Source organism: Pichia membranifaciens (assembly GCF_001661235.1).
Source record: "Pichia membranifaciens NRRL Y-2026 unplaced genomic scaffold PICMEscaffold_4, whole genome shotgun sequence".
Lineage (NCBI taxonomy): Eukaryota > Fungi > Ascomycota > Pichiomycetes > Pichiales > Pichiaceae > Pichia > Pichia membranifaciens.
This window is the reverse complement of record NW_017566985.1, coordinates 1,189,557-1,207,855: the sequence shown is the minus strand read 5'-3', so window position 1 is coordinate 1,207,855 and position 18,299 is coordinate 1,189,557. Positions and strand designations below refer to the sequence as shown.

At 42.3% G+C, this 18,299-nt stretch overlaps 9 protein-coding genes across 9 annotated transcripts; 5 read left to right on the top strand and 4 right to left on the bottom strand.

Moving 5' to 3' along the window:
* Nucleotides 1–75: 75 nt before the first annotated feature.
* Nucleotides 76–531, top strand: PICMEDRAFT_59630 (hypothetical protein; the record flags this gene model as incomplete). The annotated part of the gene is made up of 1 exon (XM_019163378.1): nt 76–531. The coding sequence occupies one exon, from the start codon at nt 76–78 to the stop codon at nt 529–531; it is 456 nt and encodes a 151-aa protein (XP_019017177.1).
* A 308-nt stretch (nt 532–839) lies between these two features.
* On the bottom strand, nt 840–1,895 carry PICMEDRAFT_12501 (hypothetical protein; the record flags this gene model as incomplete). The annotated part of the gene is made up of 1 exon (XM_019159936.1): nt 840–1,895. The coding sequence occupies one exon, from the start codon at nt 1,893–1,895 to the stop codon at nt 840–842; it is 1,056 nt and encodes a 351-aa protein (XP_019017176.1).
* A 305-nt stretch (nt 1,896–2,200) lies between these two features.
* On the top strand, nt 2,201–6,649 carry PICMEDRAFT_73537 (hypothetical protein; the record flags this gene model as incomplete). Its single annotated transcript, XM_019164509.1, has 1 exon — nt 2,201–6,649. The coding sequence occupies one exon, from the start codon at nt 2,201–2,203 to the stop codon at nt 6,647–6,649; it is 4,449 nt and encodes a 1,482-aa protein (XP_019017175.1).
* A 340-nt stretch (nt 6,650–6,989) lies between these two features.
* Nucleotides 6,990–7,841, bottom strand: PICMEDRAFT_12499 (hypothetical protein; the record flags this gene model as incomplete). The annotated part of the gene is made up of 1 exon (XM_019159935.1): nt 6,990–7,841. One exon carries the CDS (start codon nt 7,839–7,841, stop codon nt 6,990–6,992), a length of 852 nt encoding a protein of 283 aa, XP_019017174.1.
* Nucleotides 7,842–8,683: 842 nt separating this feature from the next.
* On the top strand, nt 8,684–11,023 carry PICMEDRAFT_73535 (hypothetical protein; the record flags this gene model as incomplete). The annotated part of the gene is made up of 1 exon (XM_019164508.1): nt 8,684–11,023. The coding sequence occupies one exon, from the start codon at nt 8,684–8,686 to the stop codon at nt 11,021–11,023; it is 2,340 nt and encodes a 779-aa protein (XP_019017173.1).
* Nucleotides 11,024–11,041: 18 nt separating this feature from the next.
* On the bottom strand, nt 11,042–12,122 carry PICMEDRAFT_17291 (hypothetical protein). Its single transcript, XM_019161533.1, has one exon. It carries the CDS (start codon nt 12,041–12,043, stop codon nt 11,114–11,116), a length of 930 nt encoding a protein of 309 aa, XP_019017172.1. The 5' UTR covers nt 12,044–12,122; the 3' UTR covers nt 11,042–11,113.
* A 258-nt stretch (nt 12,123–12,380) lies between these two features.
* PICMEDRAFT_34276 (hypothetical protein) lies at nt 12,381–13,562 on the top strand (the record flags this gene model as incomplete). Its single annotated transcript, XM_019162874.1, has 2 exons — nt 12,381–12,677; nt 12,795–13,562. The coding sequence occupies 2 exons, from the start codon at nt 12,381–12,383 to the stop codon at nt 13,560–13,562; spliced, it is 1,065 nt and encodes a 354-aa protein (XP_019017171.1).
* Nucleotides 13,563–13,642: 80 nt separating this feature from the next.
* Nucleotides 13,643–14,189, bottom strand: PICMEDRAFT_151608 (hypothetical protein). The gene has a single exon (XM_019160692.1). The coding sequence runs from the start codon at nt 14,097–14,099 to the stop codon at nt 13,722–13,724; it is 378 nt and encodes a 125-aa protein (XP_019017170.1). The 5' UTR covers nt 14,100–14,189; the 3' UTR covers nt 13,643–13,721.
* A 543-nt stretch (nt 14,190–14,732) lies between these two features.
* Nucleotides 14,733–17,969, top strand: PICMEDRAFT_34859 (hypothetical protein; the record flags this gene model as incomplete). The annotated part of the gene is made up of 2 exons (XM_019162910.1): nt 14,733–16,377; nt 16,474–17,969. The coding sequence occupies 2 exons, from the start codon at nt 14,733–14,735 to the stop codon at nt 17,967–17,969; spliced, it is 3,141 nt and encodes a 1,046-aa protein (XP_019017169.1).
* Nucleotides 17,970–18,299: the final 330 nt, after the last annotated feature.

Genomic DNA, 18,299 nt, shown 5'->3' with positions numbered 1-18,299 from the left:
CCTTTGAAGTGATCCTACTGGCTCTGGTGCTGAATCTGATACAGCAAACACACAACAGCACAGCTTCCTTTCAACATGGCCAACAAAGGTAAAGGAAAGGGTGGTAAGAACAGAAGAAGAGGAAAGAATGAGAACACCACCAAGAGGGAGCTTATCCTCAGGGATGAAGACCAAGAATACGCTCAAATTACAAAGATGCTAGGTAACGGTAGAGTCCAGGCTACATGTTTCGATGGAAATGTCAGAATAGCACATATCAGAGGTAAGTTGAGAAAGAAGGTCTGGATGTCTCAGGGTGATATAATTTTGGTTGCCTTGAGAGACTTCCAGCAAGAACAGTGTGATGTTGTCCACAAATACAATGCCGACGAAGCCAGACAGTTAGTTTCCTTGGGAGAATTGCCAGAATCCGCAAAGATCAACCAAACTGATACTTTCGGTGGTGATGAAGACGAGGACATGAACTTCGAGTTCGGTGCTGAGTCCGATGATGATGGAGAAGCTAGTGACTTGGATATCGATGATATCTGATCTGACTAATCATTTATGCCATATATCAATAACCACAGTTACATTCCGATACAGCTTTATTGGATTCGACCACTGGCTGAGCTTATCACACAGTCGAGCTAGATAATTCGTTTTACAGTAATAATTTTACTATGTAGGCAGAAACTATATTGTATTCTAAGAAAGGCTTATCAGATACTTTATAAACAAAGCCTGCTTTCTACGTTTTCAAAACCCATACTATCCATATATTTTTTTGTACCACTCATATGAGCATGAATGTGCCTATATATAGTGAGTAGCTAAGCTAACAAAGTCCTGCTTTTGCTTCAGATCTCAAAACTGTCCGACCTTCTGCTGCGTACTACATTGTCGTTGTTTTCCAAGTCAACGTAGTCGGGTCTGCCATTCTCCATAGACTTTCTGAACTGATATGCTGAAAAGTCACTGTTGAGTGGAATGTCGTTCAACCCTTCACTGTTACTCGAAAACAATTGCTGGTTTTCGGTATCAGGGTTGTGTCTGGAGATGTCTAGAAGATACACACCACTAAAGATGATCAAAAATCCAGACAACAAGGAAATGACATCAACTATCGATGCGGTGTTAAACCCACCGAAGAGAATGAAAGAAGCACATAACGTGGCAGTGGTGAATGTGACGTAGTAAAGTGGATTCACAATAGAGGTATCAAATTGAGCAAGAGCCTTGTTGAAATAGTTCATCTGTGTCAAAATACAAACAACGACCGTGATGATGAAAATGTAAGTCGATGGATGGGAAAACTGGTTGTTGCCACTGAGAGTGAGTTTCAATGCAATACCAAAAGCTTTGATTGCACAGACAGAAATCGAGCCAACTGCAGAACAAATCGAAATGTAAATCATAGGGTGTTTGGAACCAAACTTAGGTGCAATCTTGACGATCATAAAAATGGAAAATGTACTAACCACGAACAAGTACGCCAAAAATAACGGTCTTTCAGCGTACGCCAAGATCTCATCAACAGTGGTAATTTCTTTGTCTGGTGGAGCATGGAGGACAATGATGATGGACCCCAAAAGACAAATACCGCAGCCCAACTTGCCTAAAACACCTAGCTTTTCTCTTAAGAATACCGAAGCCAAAACCGCACCGATAATGACGGAAAGGGCACCGAGAGGTGTCACTAGAATAGGTGGTGCAAATGTGTATGCGGCAAAGTTGGCAATTTCTCCTATTGCCATCATAGTAGTACCCACTATCCAGATGGGGTTTCTGAGATACGTGAGAGATTCTCCTCTAGATCCATCTTTTAATAGTCCAATTTTCGTCAAGACAAAAGACGACCCAATTGCAAAGGACGAGCTGATCGCCAAAAACAAACCGACGTATTTGTCCTCCATCGTGTTTGGTCAATTGTAGTTTTTCTTACTGGTCTGTGTTCCCTAGAAAGTTCTACCCAGCTACCAAGAACAAACTGTCCTGTTCAAGACACATCATCGGTTGCGTGCTGGACATGCCTAATCAAGCCTCGACGCGTTGAAAGCTAAGGTCCCCAGCACAGCCAGGAAACAAACAATTTTTTTATTTTTCCATCAAATCCATATTGAGTTTTTCATGTCGAACTTTTCCATGAATTACCCCGAACATTTGAGAGTTATATCTTTTGACTTGATCTTGCCGACAAAGATTAGCAGGGAGCTGAAAAATGGAATCCAAAGATATGGAGAACGCCCTTTTGGAACTGAAATCTGATGTGTTGAAAAGCAAGGCACAAGACAGTGAAAGCCAACTTAATACTCTTTTAAAATCTTTCGATCCAATTTTCACAGCAGTGACAGCAGGCAAAGTACCAACAGCCTACAGAATAAGTGCATGTGATACTCTTTCGGTGTGGTTTTCCAGGTCCATACAATTTTTCAACAAGAACAAAACATTCAAAAAGCAGTTTGAGAGATTGCTTACAGAGGAGAGAGCAACTTTCATTTTCCACTATGTCATTGATTATTGGAACGATTCTGGAGCTGCACTTGGTAATGCTTTGAAGGAAGTTTTTGTCAAGATGTTAGCGTACTTAACGGCAACCTTGTCACCGGAATTTCGTAACGAGCTTTTGGCAAAATGGCTTAAAACTTCTTTGGACCTTCCTTACACTATGAGAGCGTTCTATTTCATGATTGAACATTTACACAAGCAAGTTCAGCCTGTCGATTTCATACTCAAAGAGAAACCGGATTTTGTTGAAAGTTGTTTAGCAAATATATGGTCAAGAGCACTGGGAAGTGTAGTGGGAAAGTCAATTTTCTTAGTATTAAGATCGAATTACTCCGAAGACACAGAAGATCGATGGCTATACCTCTGGCAAGAGCAAGTTATTCATGCATTAGCTGATGTAAACCTTAGAAAAGGGATAGAAAGTTATCTTCTGCCTAGTTTGTTTCTAGTTTCCAAATCTGCAACAATCAAATTCCTAAGGTTAGTAATTTGTCAGAAAAATATACCCATACTATTATCTACCTTGAAAATTGCACAGGATGCAGCCATATTGATCGAACCGTTTTTAGAGACTGATCCAGATACAAATAAACCACTGATCAGTATCGATGAACTATCTTTGTTATTGAAAATGAAAACCGCATCATTTAGAATAGGAGCATTTCAGCTACTTGTCTCCTCCCCGAAACTTTCCAAAATTGTCCCTTCGGTTGTTTACAAGAAAGTTACGGAATCTCTGGATATGATTTTCATGGATGGAGATCTTGAAACAAGAAATGAAATGTTTTCATCTTTCAAGAAGTTTATTACCAGAATCAAGGATTCAACTTATGGACTACACAGAGATGCACACAGTCTTACTAAGAAAAACTTCAGTAAATTTGAACTTGAAATTCAAGGTAAGCTTGAAGCAGTTGAAGAGAGCAAACATTTTCTTATTGATTTACTGAATTATATCAAAGCATCCCTCAGACCAGGATCCTCATATCTCAAAAAGGAAATGTCTTACAAATTGCTAATTGTTTTGATAAGATCAGGATTAGACTCTAGAATAGCAGAAAAATATATTGAAAAAACAAAAGCAGTTAGTTTTGTTTTTTCAATGGACATCTATAATGCTGCATTGATGAGGCTAGTGATTGACAACATCATGGACAATTTTGAAGATATCAGAAGTTACTCTACAGAAGTCGTATCTATGGCTCCTTTGTCTTTAGATGACTATATTCATATGACACTTTTGCAGTCCAGAGCATTACTGATGCTTGGTGACATTAAGGGTAAGGAAGTTGACTCCGGTGCAAGGTTTTTCAAATTTTCCTTCAGTTATTATCAGAGTGAAAATGATTTGAACAAATGTGAAGGGATTATCTTATTGCTACTGGATAAAATTGATATATCTTTGCTAGAAGCAAAAAGGGATATTGCAACAGCATGCATTTCATACAGTATTCAAGGATATTTTGCTGCTTTCAAATTCATATTTGAAATAATGGACTATAAAAAATGTTCCGAGTTTCTGGTCAGTAGTAAAGTTGTGGACAGGTTAATGGAACAATCGAGAGACATTTGGAACTTAGTCAAGATGGTTTTGCAGCACGACTCTCCAGAGGGTTATTTGCTTGATGAATTTGAATCTAAATATACTGCAGAGCAAGAAGCAATGTACGGAAAGGGAACACAGGTTATTTCGAGTTATGCTTGGAGAAGTGTCAAGGAATCTACCTCTATGATAGATTCAATGCTGAGAGCCAAAAACTCGCCAATTACAGATCATAACATTATGCAAGTTGGTCCTCTTTTACTTGAGCAATTGGCTACTATCAGACATAGGGGTGCGTTCTCCGCAGTCTATCCCACATTCATTTCATGCTGTACATTTTGCAAATCAAAGGAAGCCCTCAAATCAATTCCAGAAAAATGGTTATTTGAGAATTTGAATTTAATACAAACCCGATCCAAATATATTACTAGAAGATCTGCAGGTATCCCATACTTGCTTACTGCAATCTTGAGTAGTGATATGAAACTTGTTAAACCAACATTTTACCAATTGATGGAGGTGGCACAATCCCCTGTTGATGCTCTAGATGCTGATATGAACAACGTGAACCTACCACAAGTCAACGCATTCAATTGTATTAAGAAAATTTTCATAGATGTTGCTCTCTCTGAAGAGTCTATTTTTTATGTTGATGATGCATTTGCTCTAGCATTGAACTCGTTTTCTTCTCCATATTGGGCGATTCGGAATTGTGCAGTGATGTTGTTCACTGCTTTACAGAACAGATTGTTTAGCAGTAAAAAGGTTAGAGCTAACTATCTTCCAAGTTACCCAGCTAGACTATTTTTTGAGAAATTTGGATCTATTCGGGGATTATTTTATGAAGCTCTCAATGAAGCAATTGCAACCGGATTTGAAAATCAAGCTGAAATAGAAAAGATATTTCCAATTTTAACAGTAATGAGTCGTTTAGAACCAACACCAGGTTACACTGGACTGGAAGCTTTTGTACCCTTGATAGTTCACATATTGGAGAATAAGAACTGGAAGGTGAGAGAGATGGCCGCTAGAAGTTTACCTTCAATAATTGACAGCTCTCAAGGTGTCTCTGTGATTATATCCAAGCTGCTGGACAATGTAACCAGCTCAGAAACTAATTTTAACCGAATGCATGGTTCTCTTTTGGCAATTAGAGAATTGATTTTGAAGTATTTGACACTATCACCTGAAGACTCTGACAAGTATGTAGAGGAGATATTTGCGAACAATGGTAATTTAAAAGGAAAATTCGAATCTAAATTAGCTGTTGTTTTATCAGACATTAATTGTTTCCCTATAAAACTAACCTATTTCCAGATTTTACACAAGCTCAAGCTCAATACGACCAAAGAAGATTCGAGATTTGAAAAGGTCCTGTTTGCATGGCTGAAAACTAATAACAAGCTAACGTCGTCGCTAGATGGCTCGAAACAGTTGGCATTGAAGCAGGCCTCTGAAATTTTATTTGATAATATGGAAGATAATAAAGCATTGGTTAGCGAGTGCATTTTCTCTCCTCTTTACGAACTTCAATTGAGTTGCATTCAGTATTATGATGACAAGATAAAGCAATCAGAATTTACTGACAGTATAACTGATTTACTGGTTGACAGTATATGGAAAATCCTTGAGGCCCAGACTACTTGGAACTATGTTAAATCCAGAGGATTGCAATTATTGAAGGTTTTGGTCGTAAAGTCCAGCAAGTCCGAAGATGCAGAAACTTTGAAACTACATGCTCAAAAATTAATATCTTTGATAGAATATGAGTCGAATGAAGATATAAAGTTGAGTGCAATGGAAACATTAGGTTCGTATATCTCTGGACTAATGGTTAAAGATTCAGCTCTTCATGTGGACCTGTTCAACTACTTCATTGGAAACATTCAAGGTATGACTGCAGAAAACCTAGAGTTTGTCATCCGTATTTCTGCATTGAAATCCTTGGTTGCATTTAATGAAGTGTACTGCCAAAGAGGACAGGATGAGAAGATTAAACTTCTGGTAGCAGGCTTCATTTTTGAGTTTTTAACTGATGACGATGACTCAGCATGTCTTCTTGCGTCCAAGCATTTGACTGAGTACGTTCTTTGTCAAAAAAATACTGTTCTAGTTCCTGTTGAGGTTGAGCGTCTAATGATGGAGTGGTTCTGCTCAATCAGTGATAAGAACGCTTTGAAGCTTTTTGTTAACTCAAAAGGTTTTAGCTTCTATGACACCAACACCCTATTCAGTGATATTGTTACGGGAGATTTGTTATTATTTTCGGCCGAAAAATCTAACCTAGAAAGAAATCCTACTGATAAAGTTTTAGAGTTGATCAAACTCATTGAAAATACGCCACTACAAGATGATGTCGAAGCACTACAAAATGTGATAATGCCGTTAAAAAGAAATCTCAAAGACATTACCCACTTTTTAGCAAACAACAATAAAACAGATGGTTGTTTTGGTTTACTCAGTAGTGAGCGAGTTTTTGACTTCATATTCTGTCAGCTCTTGTTGTACAAATCTCTTGAGAAACTAGGAATCGTTAGTTTCTCCATTTCAAACCTTGTTGAGATTTTGCAAGGCAGCAAGATGTTCTGTCACCCGTTAGTTTTGGAAATTTTGAATTAACATTATATTGTAACATATCTACATTATTATAGAAATTAATAGACATAAAAGCGTTTTTTTCAAGTGAGCTAGAGGGAAACGAATAAAAGCTATAAAACAAAAATCTGTGAGCCGAGGATAGAAAAGGTAAAGTGAGGTGTTAATTAAAGATTATTAAATTGTACGAATGTAAATTAAGAAAGGGTAATACTGCATGCGCAAGTTGTTGCTGAGCTAGCATGGTCAGTTGGAGGTGAATGAATGTTGGTGATATGTCATCATGATCAGGTCTTTTTTCCGTTTTTCATTACCGCCTTATTGTTGAACTATTCCCGAAGTTTTGGGAAGAAGATTTTGCCACTTATACGATGGAGTCTTCTTCAACTTTGTCTTGGTTTCTTCTGATCTTGAAGAATCTGATGCCGGCGCTTTCATGTGCTGGAGCTTGGGTATATTCTTCAGGCTGTGCAGGGAGGCCAGAAGGAGGCAGAGAGACTTGGATTGGCTCTTGTGAAGCCTGTAAGTGTTGAGCCTTTCTTTCGTGGTCCTGGTGCTTTTTGTATAGCTTGTGAGTGGTCGAGACACATGTGAGCATAAACAAAATCAACAAGCACGCTGTGGATGCCCAAACCATACCTAGAAGGTCGGCGCCGATCTTGGAAGACATACCTGCGTGGTTGAATTGGTTTCTGGTCATGACCGAGACGGCGGTGATACATGCTGAGCCGGTCATGCAGAACAAACAAGCAATGAAGACGAAGAAGGTGACGACTTCTTTCATTGCGAGCCAGCATGGGGCCATGACGGAACCGACAAAGGAGACACCGGAGAAAACCAAGGAAACCAACAACAACGGGAAGGAAAATCTGGAAAGGTAGTAGTAGGAGTTTCTGCTGTCGACAAAGTCCTGTGGCAAGGCAGTGGAGTTACCGAAGTTGTCGAAGGGAGAAATAGGGATGTCAGGGCCCAAGCCTGGACAGTTGTTGGACTCGGTGGAGCTCAACTCGTCTGGGTAGCAAATACCCCAGAAAGTCCATCTGGAGAACTGGCCATGGTCGGTGGAAATCAGCGAGGTGTCTGCTTCGACCCAGTAGAAGCGATTGAACGGGTACTCCTTGATGGCTCCAGAGAAGACAATGAAAAGCAACATCAATGTGGTACCTGCTAAAAGCAAGACGGTGACAAGTTTGTTCAAGATAGACAGGAAAGACATGGTGGTGAGTTCTGTTTCTGAATTAAGTGGTATTGGAGTCTAAGAGGTCGACAGTGTCCTAGTGAAAGATAGTAAACAGTTCAAAAAAGCAAAGAAGGATCCTAGTGTGCTTTACAAGAGTCCTGACGTTGTGTCGGTTGTTTACCGATGTTTCCGCTTAACTTCAGGTGGAGCAATATTTCTTGTCTGACTCGAAATCAGGTGCAAAAGGAAACACAGCAACTACGCAAGAGAAACAAAGTGCAAAGTGCAAAGTACAAAAAGCAAAAAGCAAAAAGTAAACCAACAGCAACCCAATAGCCACACTCAAGCTACATGGGCTAGCAGCAAACCGCCAACCACACAGAAAACAGGGCGGGTCTGTCACAGAGGATCCAAACAGAGGAACCCCAGCGGGTCAAGCCCCGGCCTGACTTGACAGCCCTGCTCTCCACTCCAGAGCAACAAGTAGAAAAAAAATTCACATCTTCTGCTTCCCCTTTAGGCAGTCTACATTATTTTGATCTCAACACTATTTACCTTTCACCTGTTGCGGCCACAACACACAAACGGATTTTTTCGCTGCGCCGGGCCTGCCAGGGCGGGGCAATGCAGCAGTTGATGACGACAACAACAAATAACAACAACACAACAACAGCAGCGCCAAAAATAGTGAGGTGGCTCCAAAAAAACAAAATGGGGCCGATCGACGTAAAAGTCACGTGAGCACGTCTAGGGGTGAGTTTTTGCCCCTTCTGCTCGGTTCAATTCTAGATCTGAGACAGGTTGAAAGATCAACACCAGATGAAGGAGGGTTTCAATGGTTCTGGGGAGGCGTGAGGCAGGCAGCAGGGTGCATGAGAATGTCCCAGGACCTGGTGGTGTTGGACTCGAATGACAGGCGAAACACGGTGGGGATTGGCGAGTCGCAGACGTCCTTTGCTCTGATATCCGACGTGGACACGGACGGGGACACGGACATGGACGTCGTGTGCAGCAGCTCGAAGCAAAACAGAGGGAGCAGGGAAGGCGGCACGCAGCGAAGCAAGAGCGGCGGTAGCCAGGGGCTAGACGATGAGGAGTTTCTGGAGATCTTTGGATTGCCCAGGACAAGTATCAGAAGCAGCGGCAGTGACACGCAACAGACGCGTAAAGATAGCGGCTCGTCGTCGTGGTCGTCGTCGTCGTTTGGGGGCAGTTTGCAGTCGCAGAGAGAAAAGGGTGAGGTGATAGAGATAATCGACGACCCGGCAGATGTGCCGGCTCAGGATTCGGTGCCTGGAAGACTGAATTTCCTGGACTCCGAACTCATATGCATAGAGGACGACGATGAGGACGAGGCGCAAGTGGTCGAGGAGGCAGCACGGGTGTACCCGACATCCTCGCCAAACACACAGCTTAACCGTTCGATTGACCTCATCGATATCGATGATCATGAGGAGCCCGAGGAGGTTGTCCAGGAAAACCATGTGCATATCCACAGCGGCAGCAACACCAACACGTCTACGGTAATCGACGACTCGTTGTCGGTGATCATGAACGCAGGAAGCGTTCCGCTGCCGTTCCCCTACGAGACACCCAAGCGAAATAGAGTATCTTCAAGCAGACAGAGAGCAAATATAGGCTCAATGTCGAGCCCCATCTTTGAAACTGCTGGAAGGAGGAATGCCGCTGAGCGAAACCTGCCGAAGAGCAAGATAAGTAAACCGGCTGCCCTATCTCAAAAGCAGAAACCTTCTGGCGTCATGCAGAATGTGCGGCACTCTATTCTGAATGTCAAGGATAGGGATGATCGTACGACGACTGCTTCGACCAAAAGCCCGAGAAGCAGCGTCAACGTCTTCAACACCGGAAGGCCGGACCGAACTTTATCGTCCGAGGTTTCGGAGTTCAGCAGCAGCCTGAACGAAATAGAATATTGCAACGAACGGCTATTGACTGACGAAGAGCTCAAGGAGAAGAGAAGAACTATGAAGTCCATCAAAAAGAGGGAATCCAATAGGGTCAAGTCCTTGATATCAGATCTAGCGGGTGTCAGAAACAAACGTGTGGATAGCTCAAGCAAATACTCCAAATCGGTGAGCAGCGTTTTGAATTTTGTGAAAAGTGCTGCCAACGCCCAATCAAGTGAAACGAGTGAGATCTCCAACAGCTCCACTCTCATAAAAGAAACAGACAACAACTTTATGGATAATGTCACCGATGAGATAAATCTGTACACTGATGAGCGCTTGGAGTTGATGTTGGAGCGGGCCAAGCAGCTTGAACCGGAAAAGTTGAAAAAGGTGAACCAGGCCAAGTATACGAAAGCAGAGTTAACTGAAAAAATCACCTGCTGTTTTACAAATGTTTTGAATGAAAAATTGGAGCTTTTGAATAAGGATTACACTCAGCATGTACAGCCTGCACATTTTGAAATGATTGAAGAGGCGTTGCCCATCATTCGCTTCAAACGATATGTCGATTCAGCATTATTCAAGAAGAAGAACACATATGTTCCAATTAGACCCCGTCACTTGTTCGAAAACTTTACAATCCTTCTCTATGATAGTAAAGATTTGATTGAGCTCTTCAAAAAGGGAATCATGAAAAGGCATCTTAATTCCGTCAAAGCAAAATATAAAGAAACCAAGATTGCCGTATGGGTGACTGGATATGACCAGTACCTGCAATCTTTAAAAACAAAGGCGAATAGGGCTTACAAGGAGAAAGTTCAAGAACGATTAGGTTCAACTGCCGATGACTCCTCGAGGAAGAAAAAAGTCACACAAAGCTATGAGGAAATGATACAGCCCTCCCACATCAAACAAAAGCTACTCAGATATGAAGTAGAGCATGGTTTTGCATTCCAGTCTTTCAAAGGACTCGGTGATATGCTAGAATGGTTGAAATATATTGCTTACACATTGTCATCTAAATATAATGACTCTCTGCAGCGAAACGGTGAAGTAACCAACATCGGCAAGGTTAAATCTGGAGAAACTCCAAAGGACTGTATAGTCATGATGCTTAGCCAAATCAAGGGTATGACAGAAAGTCGGGCTAAAAAATTTGTGGATGAGAGCTCATACAAATCAGTTGCTGCACTTTTTGATGATATAATGTCCGGAAAAAATATTACGCAAAGTAAGACATTGAGAACAGATCATGAACGTCTTATAAAGAAGATCTTTCTCTCTCGGAATGAAAACGATTTGTTATGAACGAAGGTTCGAAATGTATAGTAGGGTTGTAAATTAATTAAAGGCATTCGTTATTTAGCAAATAGAGAGTTTATAAAAAGGCTAATAGAGTTATAGAAATTTTTGGAGAGTAGCTAAATCATCCTTATCCACAGTGATTTTTGCCGAAGACAATTTGTTCAATCCTTCTTTCATGGCAGAAATCTCCTCTGGTGAAAAAGTGTATTTATTCAAAGCAGCGTAGCTCAAAGTGTTCACGATTCTCTCGTTCACTTCAACATGTGAGTCAGGAGATAATTTCTTAATTATTGTCATAAAAGCACCACAGCTCTTTGCCTCGGAAAACCTGTCTTCCTTCGATGTTTTCACTGCCTCATTTTCCTGAGTAATCTCGTCATAAAGTAGGCATTTTAGCAAACTGAGACTTCTTAGCAGGACTTTATTATCCTTTTTGTCGTTGCAGAAATCCTCGGACAAGATTCCCTCCAATCGCTTCCATCCGTTGGTTTTCACAAAAATACCATATAACAATCCGTTGTGTGCAACCAAACTACTTATAGCATACAAAGCCCGTGCTCTGACATTGAAACCATTCTCTTTGCTCGTCAAATCGAGAAGCCTTTGCATCCCCTCCATGCCAACTGATTTCAGGAAGTCTCTTTGAGCCTTATCGTTGTTCTGCACAGCGGTTCCTGTAATAAGTGCTCCTAGCCCTCTGAACTCATCCTGCTCCTCACCTTCGTAAGTGTATAGCTTGGCGATTTCAGGCCATATTCCTAGAGGAGATATGTTGTTCGCATTGTCCAAGTTCTGGACTAATATTTCAAAGTCTTCCAACGCAGTAAGCTTATCGTCAACACTGATTTGTGGGTCATTACACACTAAAACACTGATATCCTCCTTCATTAGCGTAGTATCATCTTTTCCAGTATCTGCGCCCAAAACCTGTGCCAAGAGTTTAGGATCTGGAGCTGGTGCTTTTGCACGCAGTTCAGGGTCTTGAGATTGTTGCGCAGTTGACCACTGTAATAGCTTTTCCATAACGTTCTTCTGTATCTGTTGTTTCTATCTTTTGATAAAGCTGTGTAAAAGAAATAATCTCCTCAGTAGCAGTACGAGGAATAATGGTGAATCTGTAGAACCTAGAAACAGCATTCTTTATAGTAGTGGAGAATGTCCAAATATGGGAAAAATAGGAAATTTTCCAGAAAATTCTTAAGATCTCCAAAACATTATATCACGTGACCACTCCGCCAGCATGAATTGATCGAATCTACATGGGAGTAGTTGAAGATAATGAATTTTCACTACAGGTGTAGATAAGATTCAGTAGAGAGTTAGAGAGTGGATCAAGCCAGGGGAAACAAATAGCTTCAGCATGGATGCTATCTCTGACAGGGCTTTCACAGAAACCGCAGCGACAACAGCGCAGAATATACACAAGGTTATCGATGAGACGCCCTCACTTTTGACTGTCATATTGGATGTGCATCCTTTGGAATGGAAGAAGTACATGGAGCAGAATGAGAACGTTGAGTTTCGACATGTGACGTCTGCGATGCTTGTGATGTTGAACTCGCATTTAGCATTAAATAGTGGCAACGAAGTGTCCGTTTACGTGGCGAATAGCTTTTATCACGGGGCCAAGCGAATGTTTCCCTTGAATGAGGAAGTTGTGGCAGAGGAGAGTATTGCAGTGAAAAAGGAAAAAGATTCAGCCGGCATTTCGAATGCTGGTGACAACGATGCTAGCGACGGTGTTAATGGTGAAGGTGATGAAGAGGATGAAGAGGATGAGGATGATAAAATCAAAAAAGTGAGGCCCAAAATCAAAACAGATGGCCCGAAGAAGAAAACCCCCTTATTGAAAAGTAGAGGTATATATGGGCAGTTCAAAGCGATTGACGCTAAGATCTTGGACGCACTAGATGAAATGTACAAGGTTGAGCCAGAGCGATTGCGCCAGATCGTTTCAAAGGACAAGAACTTTGTCAAGGGAACGATGACGGGGGCTATTTCGACCGCGTTGACAGCCATAAACAAGTTACAAAAAACAGAGGACAAGTTGAACATGAAGGCACGAGTGATGATCATCAGTGTCAGCGGTGACAATACGCTTCCCTACGTCTCGATGATGAATACGATTTTTGCGGCACAGAAAATGAAGGTCTCGCTGGATGTGTGTAAGTTGGGTGAAAAGTCCATTTTCTTGCAGCAAACCTCCGATGCGACAAATGGGGTTTACATTGACATCAAGCACCCATCTGGGCTGATACAGTACATGAGCAGTGCATTGTTCATTGAGCCGTTGCTACGGCCGATTGTCGTGTTGCCCACAAACACAAGCGTGGACTTTCGTGCGTCCTGTTTTGTATCCAACAAGGTGGTTGACGTCGGTTATGTCTGCTCTGTGTGTCTCTGCATTTTGAGCATGGTGCCGAGTGACGAGCGGTGTCCCACGTGCTTCTCGAAATTCGAACACAAGCTGATCACAAGAATGAAGCGGAAACCCAAGGTTCTTCCCTTGGAAGTGAAGAAGAAGAAGAAGACACCGGAGTGAAGCGGCAAACTGTGAGTGGGGTCATTGATAAAACCGTTTATATTATCGGGCTATAAGCACGTGGTGGTTCAAAAGTGCCATCGTACGAATAGATTTTCTAGATAGATAGTATACAGCTGAGATTTACGTTGCATGTAACTTCAGATGGGCCAAAACAGCTCAAGCAGAAGCGGTCGCCGCAGCGGAAACAGCAGCCTCGGTTGCCGCCTCCGTGGCGGTTGCTGCAGCGTTGGGTCCCATGAAGCCTCCCATGGTGGGGAACACCAAGTCGAGGTAAGACGTGCCGAGAGCAACGAACGCAAAAAGAATCTTGAAGATCCCGCTCGAGGAATCATCCGATGGGTCCTTGATGTATGGTTCGTTGAGGTACGTCTGCACTGCTATGAACAAACAGGCCCATGAGAGCGCCTTGTTCTTGAGGAACATCGCTGCCATTGGAAGGTTCTGTGACACAAAGTTGGAAGCACTGTTCTTTGGCTTTACTGGTACGTGCACGTATCTCTTCACGTTTTCCTTTCTAATCACGTCTCTAACCATTCTTGTCTAATCTATTAGCCTTTCTCCTTGCCGATATGTCCCTATCCCTATCTGTATCCTCTAATTTATTCACATATCTTTTCATTTGCCTCTTCCTTCATTTATCAATCCATCTGTTGGCCTCCCACAATTGCCAATCGCCGAAGATAGCAGATCTTGTCCTTCTCCGTGGTGCACGGGTGTCTTCAAACACAGAGTGGGGCTTTCGTATAGCCACTGGCTTTGGCGCGTTATGTGGAGCGTGCTGACTATACGAAGGTCTCCCGCAGAGCTGGAAATGGGAAAAAAAAAGTTGGCGATGGAAAAAAAAAGAGCACGGGAAACACGTCCGAGTCGAGCTGAGCTGAACTGAGCTGAGCATTTGGAATCATAGTGTTGTGTTTCTTTGAGCGATTTGGAGTATCCAGGTAAGACTTCTGCATATCAGAGGAAAGAACAGTGAGCAGTTGCATCCACTACTTCAAAGAAAGGATTGCCGCGGAGTGTCAGAGGCTAATTCGCATATAACCCGTATAGGAAAATTTCAGATAGGAATATCAATCTGTTATCATCTACATCTCCTCCAAAGAAGAGCTTGCAGGAAAGTTTGAGCCCCGTTTGCAACAGAAGTGTGCTGAGATAAAAGAAATAGTCATGGCGTACATATTTTCCGACATACCTGCGATTCTGGCAAGGTTTTGCGCCAACAGACCGATACATTTCATTGTATCAACGGTGTTGCTAGCCTGTGTGGCCTATTTGGCCATATTCGACCAATACATCGAAAACGAATACTCCAGAAGCTCACAATTGGTCAACTTCTATCGAAATTCGTCTTCGAGCAGCTGGGGGCTGGTTTCTTCGGACGCAGAGCTCGAGCAATACTCAAGCGCAAACCATATCTACGTGACACCTTTGAAGTTCAAGGGGAAAGCCGATGTGTTTCCGGAATACCCTGGTTTGCTGAAAACCGACGAAAATGACCATGATGGGTACATACTCACAGAGTCTGAGTCCGATGCTTCGGACCTACCTTCTGTTCTGGAAAGCTCCGACGGAGACATTTTCAAATTGCGATCATCCAACAACAAGATCGGCAAGTACTTCGGCTACTTCAAGTCCTTGTCGCAGCGCCTGAAGAGCCTGATCATCGGTGCTGAGCCTTTTGATATCATCCTAGTCACTCTTGCCTATGTTGCAATGTGGTTCACTTTCTTCCAATTGTTTTACGAAATGAAGAAGATTGGCTCCAATTTCTGGTTGGCGTTCGGCTCCCTCCTGTCCTCCTGTTTTGCTTTCCTTTTTGCATTAGCCGCAACCACAGAAGTACTTCATATCAAAGTTCCGCTAGTCTCATTGAGTGAAGGTTTGCCTTTCCTAGTGGCCACTATTGGCTTCAAGCATAAGTTGGCCTTTACCGCTCCTGTCCTTGAAGCTTTGAACACCGATTCTAAGAAAGATATCTCGGATATCATTGCCGACGTTGTCAGATCCAAGACTGCTGTTCCTTTGATCAGAGATCAATTGATCATCTCCGTTTCATTTTTAGTGTGCTCCTTTGCAATCCAAAACCTTCCAGGACTGAGAAACTTCTGTGTCTTGTCCTCCATCATCTTAGCTGTCGATTTATTGTTCACTTTCACCTTTTATGCCTCCATCTTGTCTCTCAAGGCCCAAATTTTCAAAGTTCACCGTGAAATAGAACTAAGAGAAGTCTTAGAGGAGGACGGTATCAGCTATAACGTTGCTAAAGATGTTGCAAAAATTTCAATCAATTCCAAAGGTATCTTCAAGCATAACCGTAGCATTGTGGGCTTCAAAATTGCCATGTTGGTGGGCTTTTTAGGTCTTCATTTATTTGCCTTAGGTACTTCCTGGCTATATGATGACTCTGCCGACTTCCAAAGCGTGGGTTTCACAGACTATCCTACAGTTTCCAATGTTGTTGCTGATTCCATCAAGTCAATCCCATCCAACGGCGTTTTGTTAACTTTACTACCTGTCAAGATCTATAGACAAGCAACTGCACTTGCTGAAATTGAGCATTACCTAGTTTTGTTTTTCTCCAAACTGTCCACTGCAATCTGTGACCCACTGATTTCAAAGTTTTTGTTCATGATTGCAGGTATCTCTGTTGCTATCAACATATACCTATTAAATGTTGCAAGATTCCACATGCATTCGTTAAGACCAAGTATCCATGTGTCAAACTCAAACTCATCATTGTTGTCATCTGCAGAGGAAAAAACTGTCAGTGAAAAGAAGTCCAAGAGATCAAAGAAAAGATCAAAGAAGAAGAGTGACAAAAATGTTGAAGAGACTACCGTTATTGACTCGACCGATTCAATTTCAATTTCCAATGGTGATAACATTAAAGTGGGGCAGATTATTGAAGAAAATAGTACTGCCGACGATTCTTCCAGTGAATGTACAGAGTTGACCACATCTGAAGATTCATCGGTTCGTCCACTCGAAGAACTTGTCGAGATTTTGAAGGCGGGCAACGTTAAAGAGTGTAATAATGCCGAAGTTTTAAGATTGGTCACCGAAGGTAAATTACCTCTATACGCATTAGAAAAACAATTGGATGACAAGCTCCGTGCCGTTGTTGTTAGAAGACAATCCATTGCCAAATTTGCTGATGCTCCAGTCCTATTGACAGAAAAGCTACCATATAAACATTACGACTATGACAGGGTTTTCGGAGCTTGCTGTGAAAATGTTATTGGTTACATACCAATTCCATTAGGTGTAGCTGGTCCAATTGTTATTGATGGTAAACCATATCACATTCCAGTCGCTACAACCGAAGGTTGTTTAGTGGCATCCACTATGAGAGGTTGTAAGGCTTTAAACGCTGGTGGTGGTGTTCAAACTGTCTTGACTGCTGATGGTATGACCAGAGGTCCATGTGTTCAGTTCCCTGATTTATTGAGAGCTGGTAAGGCCAAAGCGTGGTTAGACTCCGAAGAAGGACAAAAGAAAATGAAAGCCGCTTTCAACTCAACTTCAAGATTTGCCAGATTGCAACATGTCAAGACTGCGATTGCCGGCGATTTGTTATACATCAGGTTTAAAACAACTACCGGTGATGCAATGGGCATGAATATGATTTCAAAGGGTGTTGAGCACGCGCTGAAATGTATGATTGAAGATTACGGATATGACGACATGCATGTTGTCTCACTTTCAGGTAACTACTGTATTGACAAAAAGGCAGCAGCAATCAACTGGATTGAGGGACGTGGTAAAAGTATTGTCGCCTCGGCTGACATTCCAGCTGAAACCGTTCAGAAAGTTCTCAAGTCTGACGTTGATGCATTGGTCGACTTGAACATCTCCAAAAACTTGATTGGTTCGGCTTTGGCAGGCGCAATCGGTGGTTTCAACGCACATGCTGCCAACCTATTGACAGCTGTATTTATTGCAACAGGTCAAGATCCAGCGCAGAATGTCGAAAGTTCAAACTGTATGACTTTGATGAAGAAGCTGCCTAACGGAGATTTGAGAATTTCCGTCACTATGCCATCCATCGAAGTTGGTACCATCGGCGGTGGTACCGTTTTAGACCCACAAGGCGCAATGCTTGAACTTCTTGGTATTAGAGGCCCACACCCTACAGTCCCTGGGTCAAATGCCAGACAGTTGGCCAAAGTTGTTGCTTCTGCTGTTCTAGCATCTGAGTTATCTTTATGTTCTGCATTAGCCGCAGGTCACTTGGTCCAGTCTCACATGGAACACAACAGAAAAGCACCTGCACCTGCTGCTTCTGCTTCTGGCAATGGTAGTACCACTGCCATCCCCTCAGCCCCTACTGCGAAAGAAGTTTCTGCAAAAGCTGCAGATGTTGAAAGGTTAAAGGAAGGCTCGAAGATCTGCATTCGTTCTTAGAACTGGTTACTACCAGTTTTTGAATTATTATTCTCTATAGAAGCCTCTTACAAGCTTCTCCTACCACTTGGGCTAATCTCTTACAATTCCTTGATGTATTACTTGCTATTAACAATTTGCTATATCACTGGCACATGTGCGAATTGCTACCTGTTACTCTTTACTTTTTGCTTTCTACTCCCTGCTTTCATTTCTAATGCAGAGTCCCGTCAGTATTGTCCGCATCCCTCTGTGTATCTTCTATTCCCCCCTACTAAATATATCTACAAAGCATCTGTACCTCTGCCAACCCCTCGAACTCCGCTGTTCTTTTCCCGGCCCGCTCATCAC

Coding starts and splice junctions, on each gene's coding strand:
- PICMEDRAFT_17291 (XM_019161533.1), bottom strand. CDS start 12,043: ATGGAAAAGCTATTACAGTGGTCAACTGCGCAACAATCTCAAGACCCT.
- PICMEDRAFT_151608 (XM_019160692.1), bottom strand. CDS start 14,099: ATGGTTAGAGACGTGATTAGAAAGGAAAACGTGAAGAGATACGTGCAC.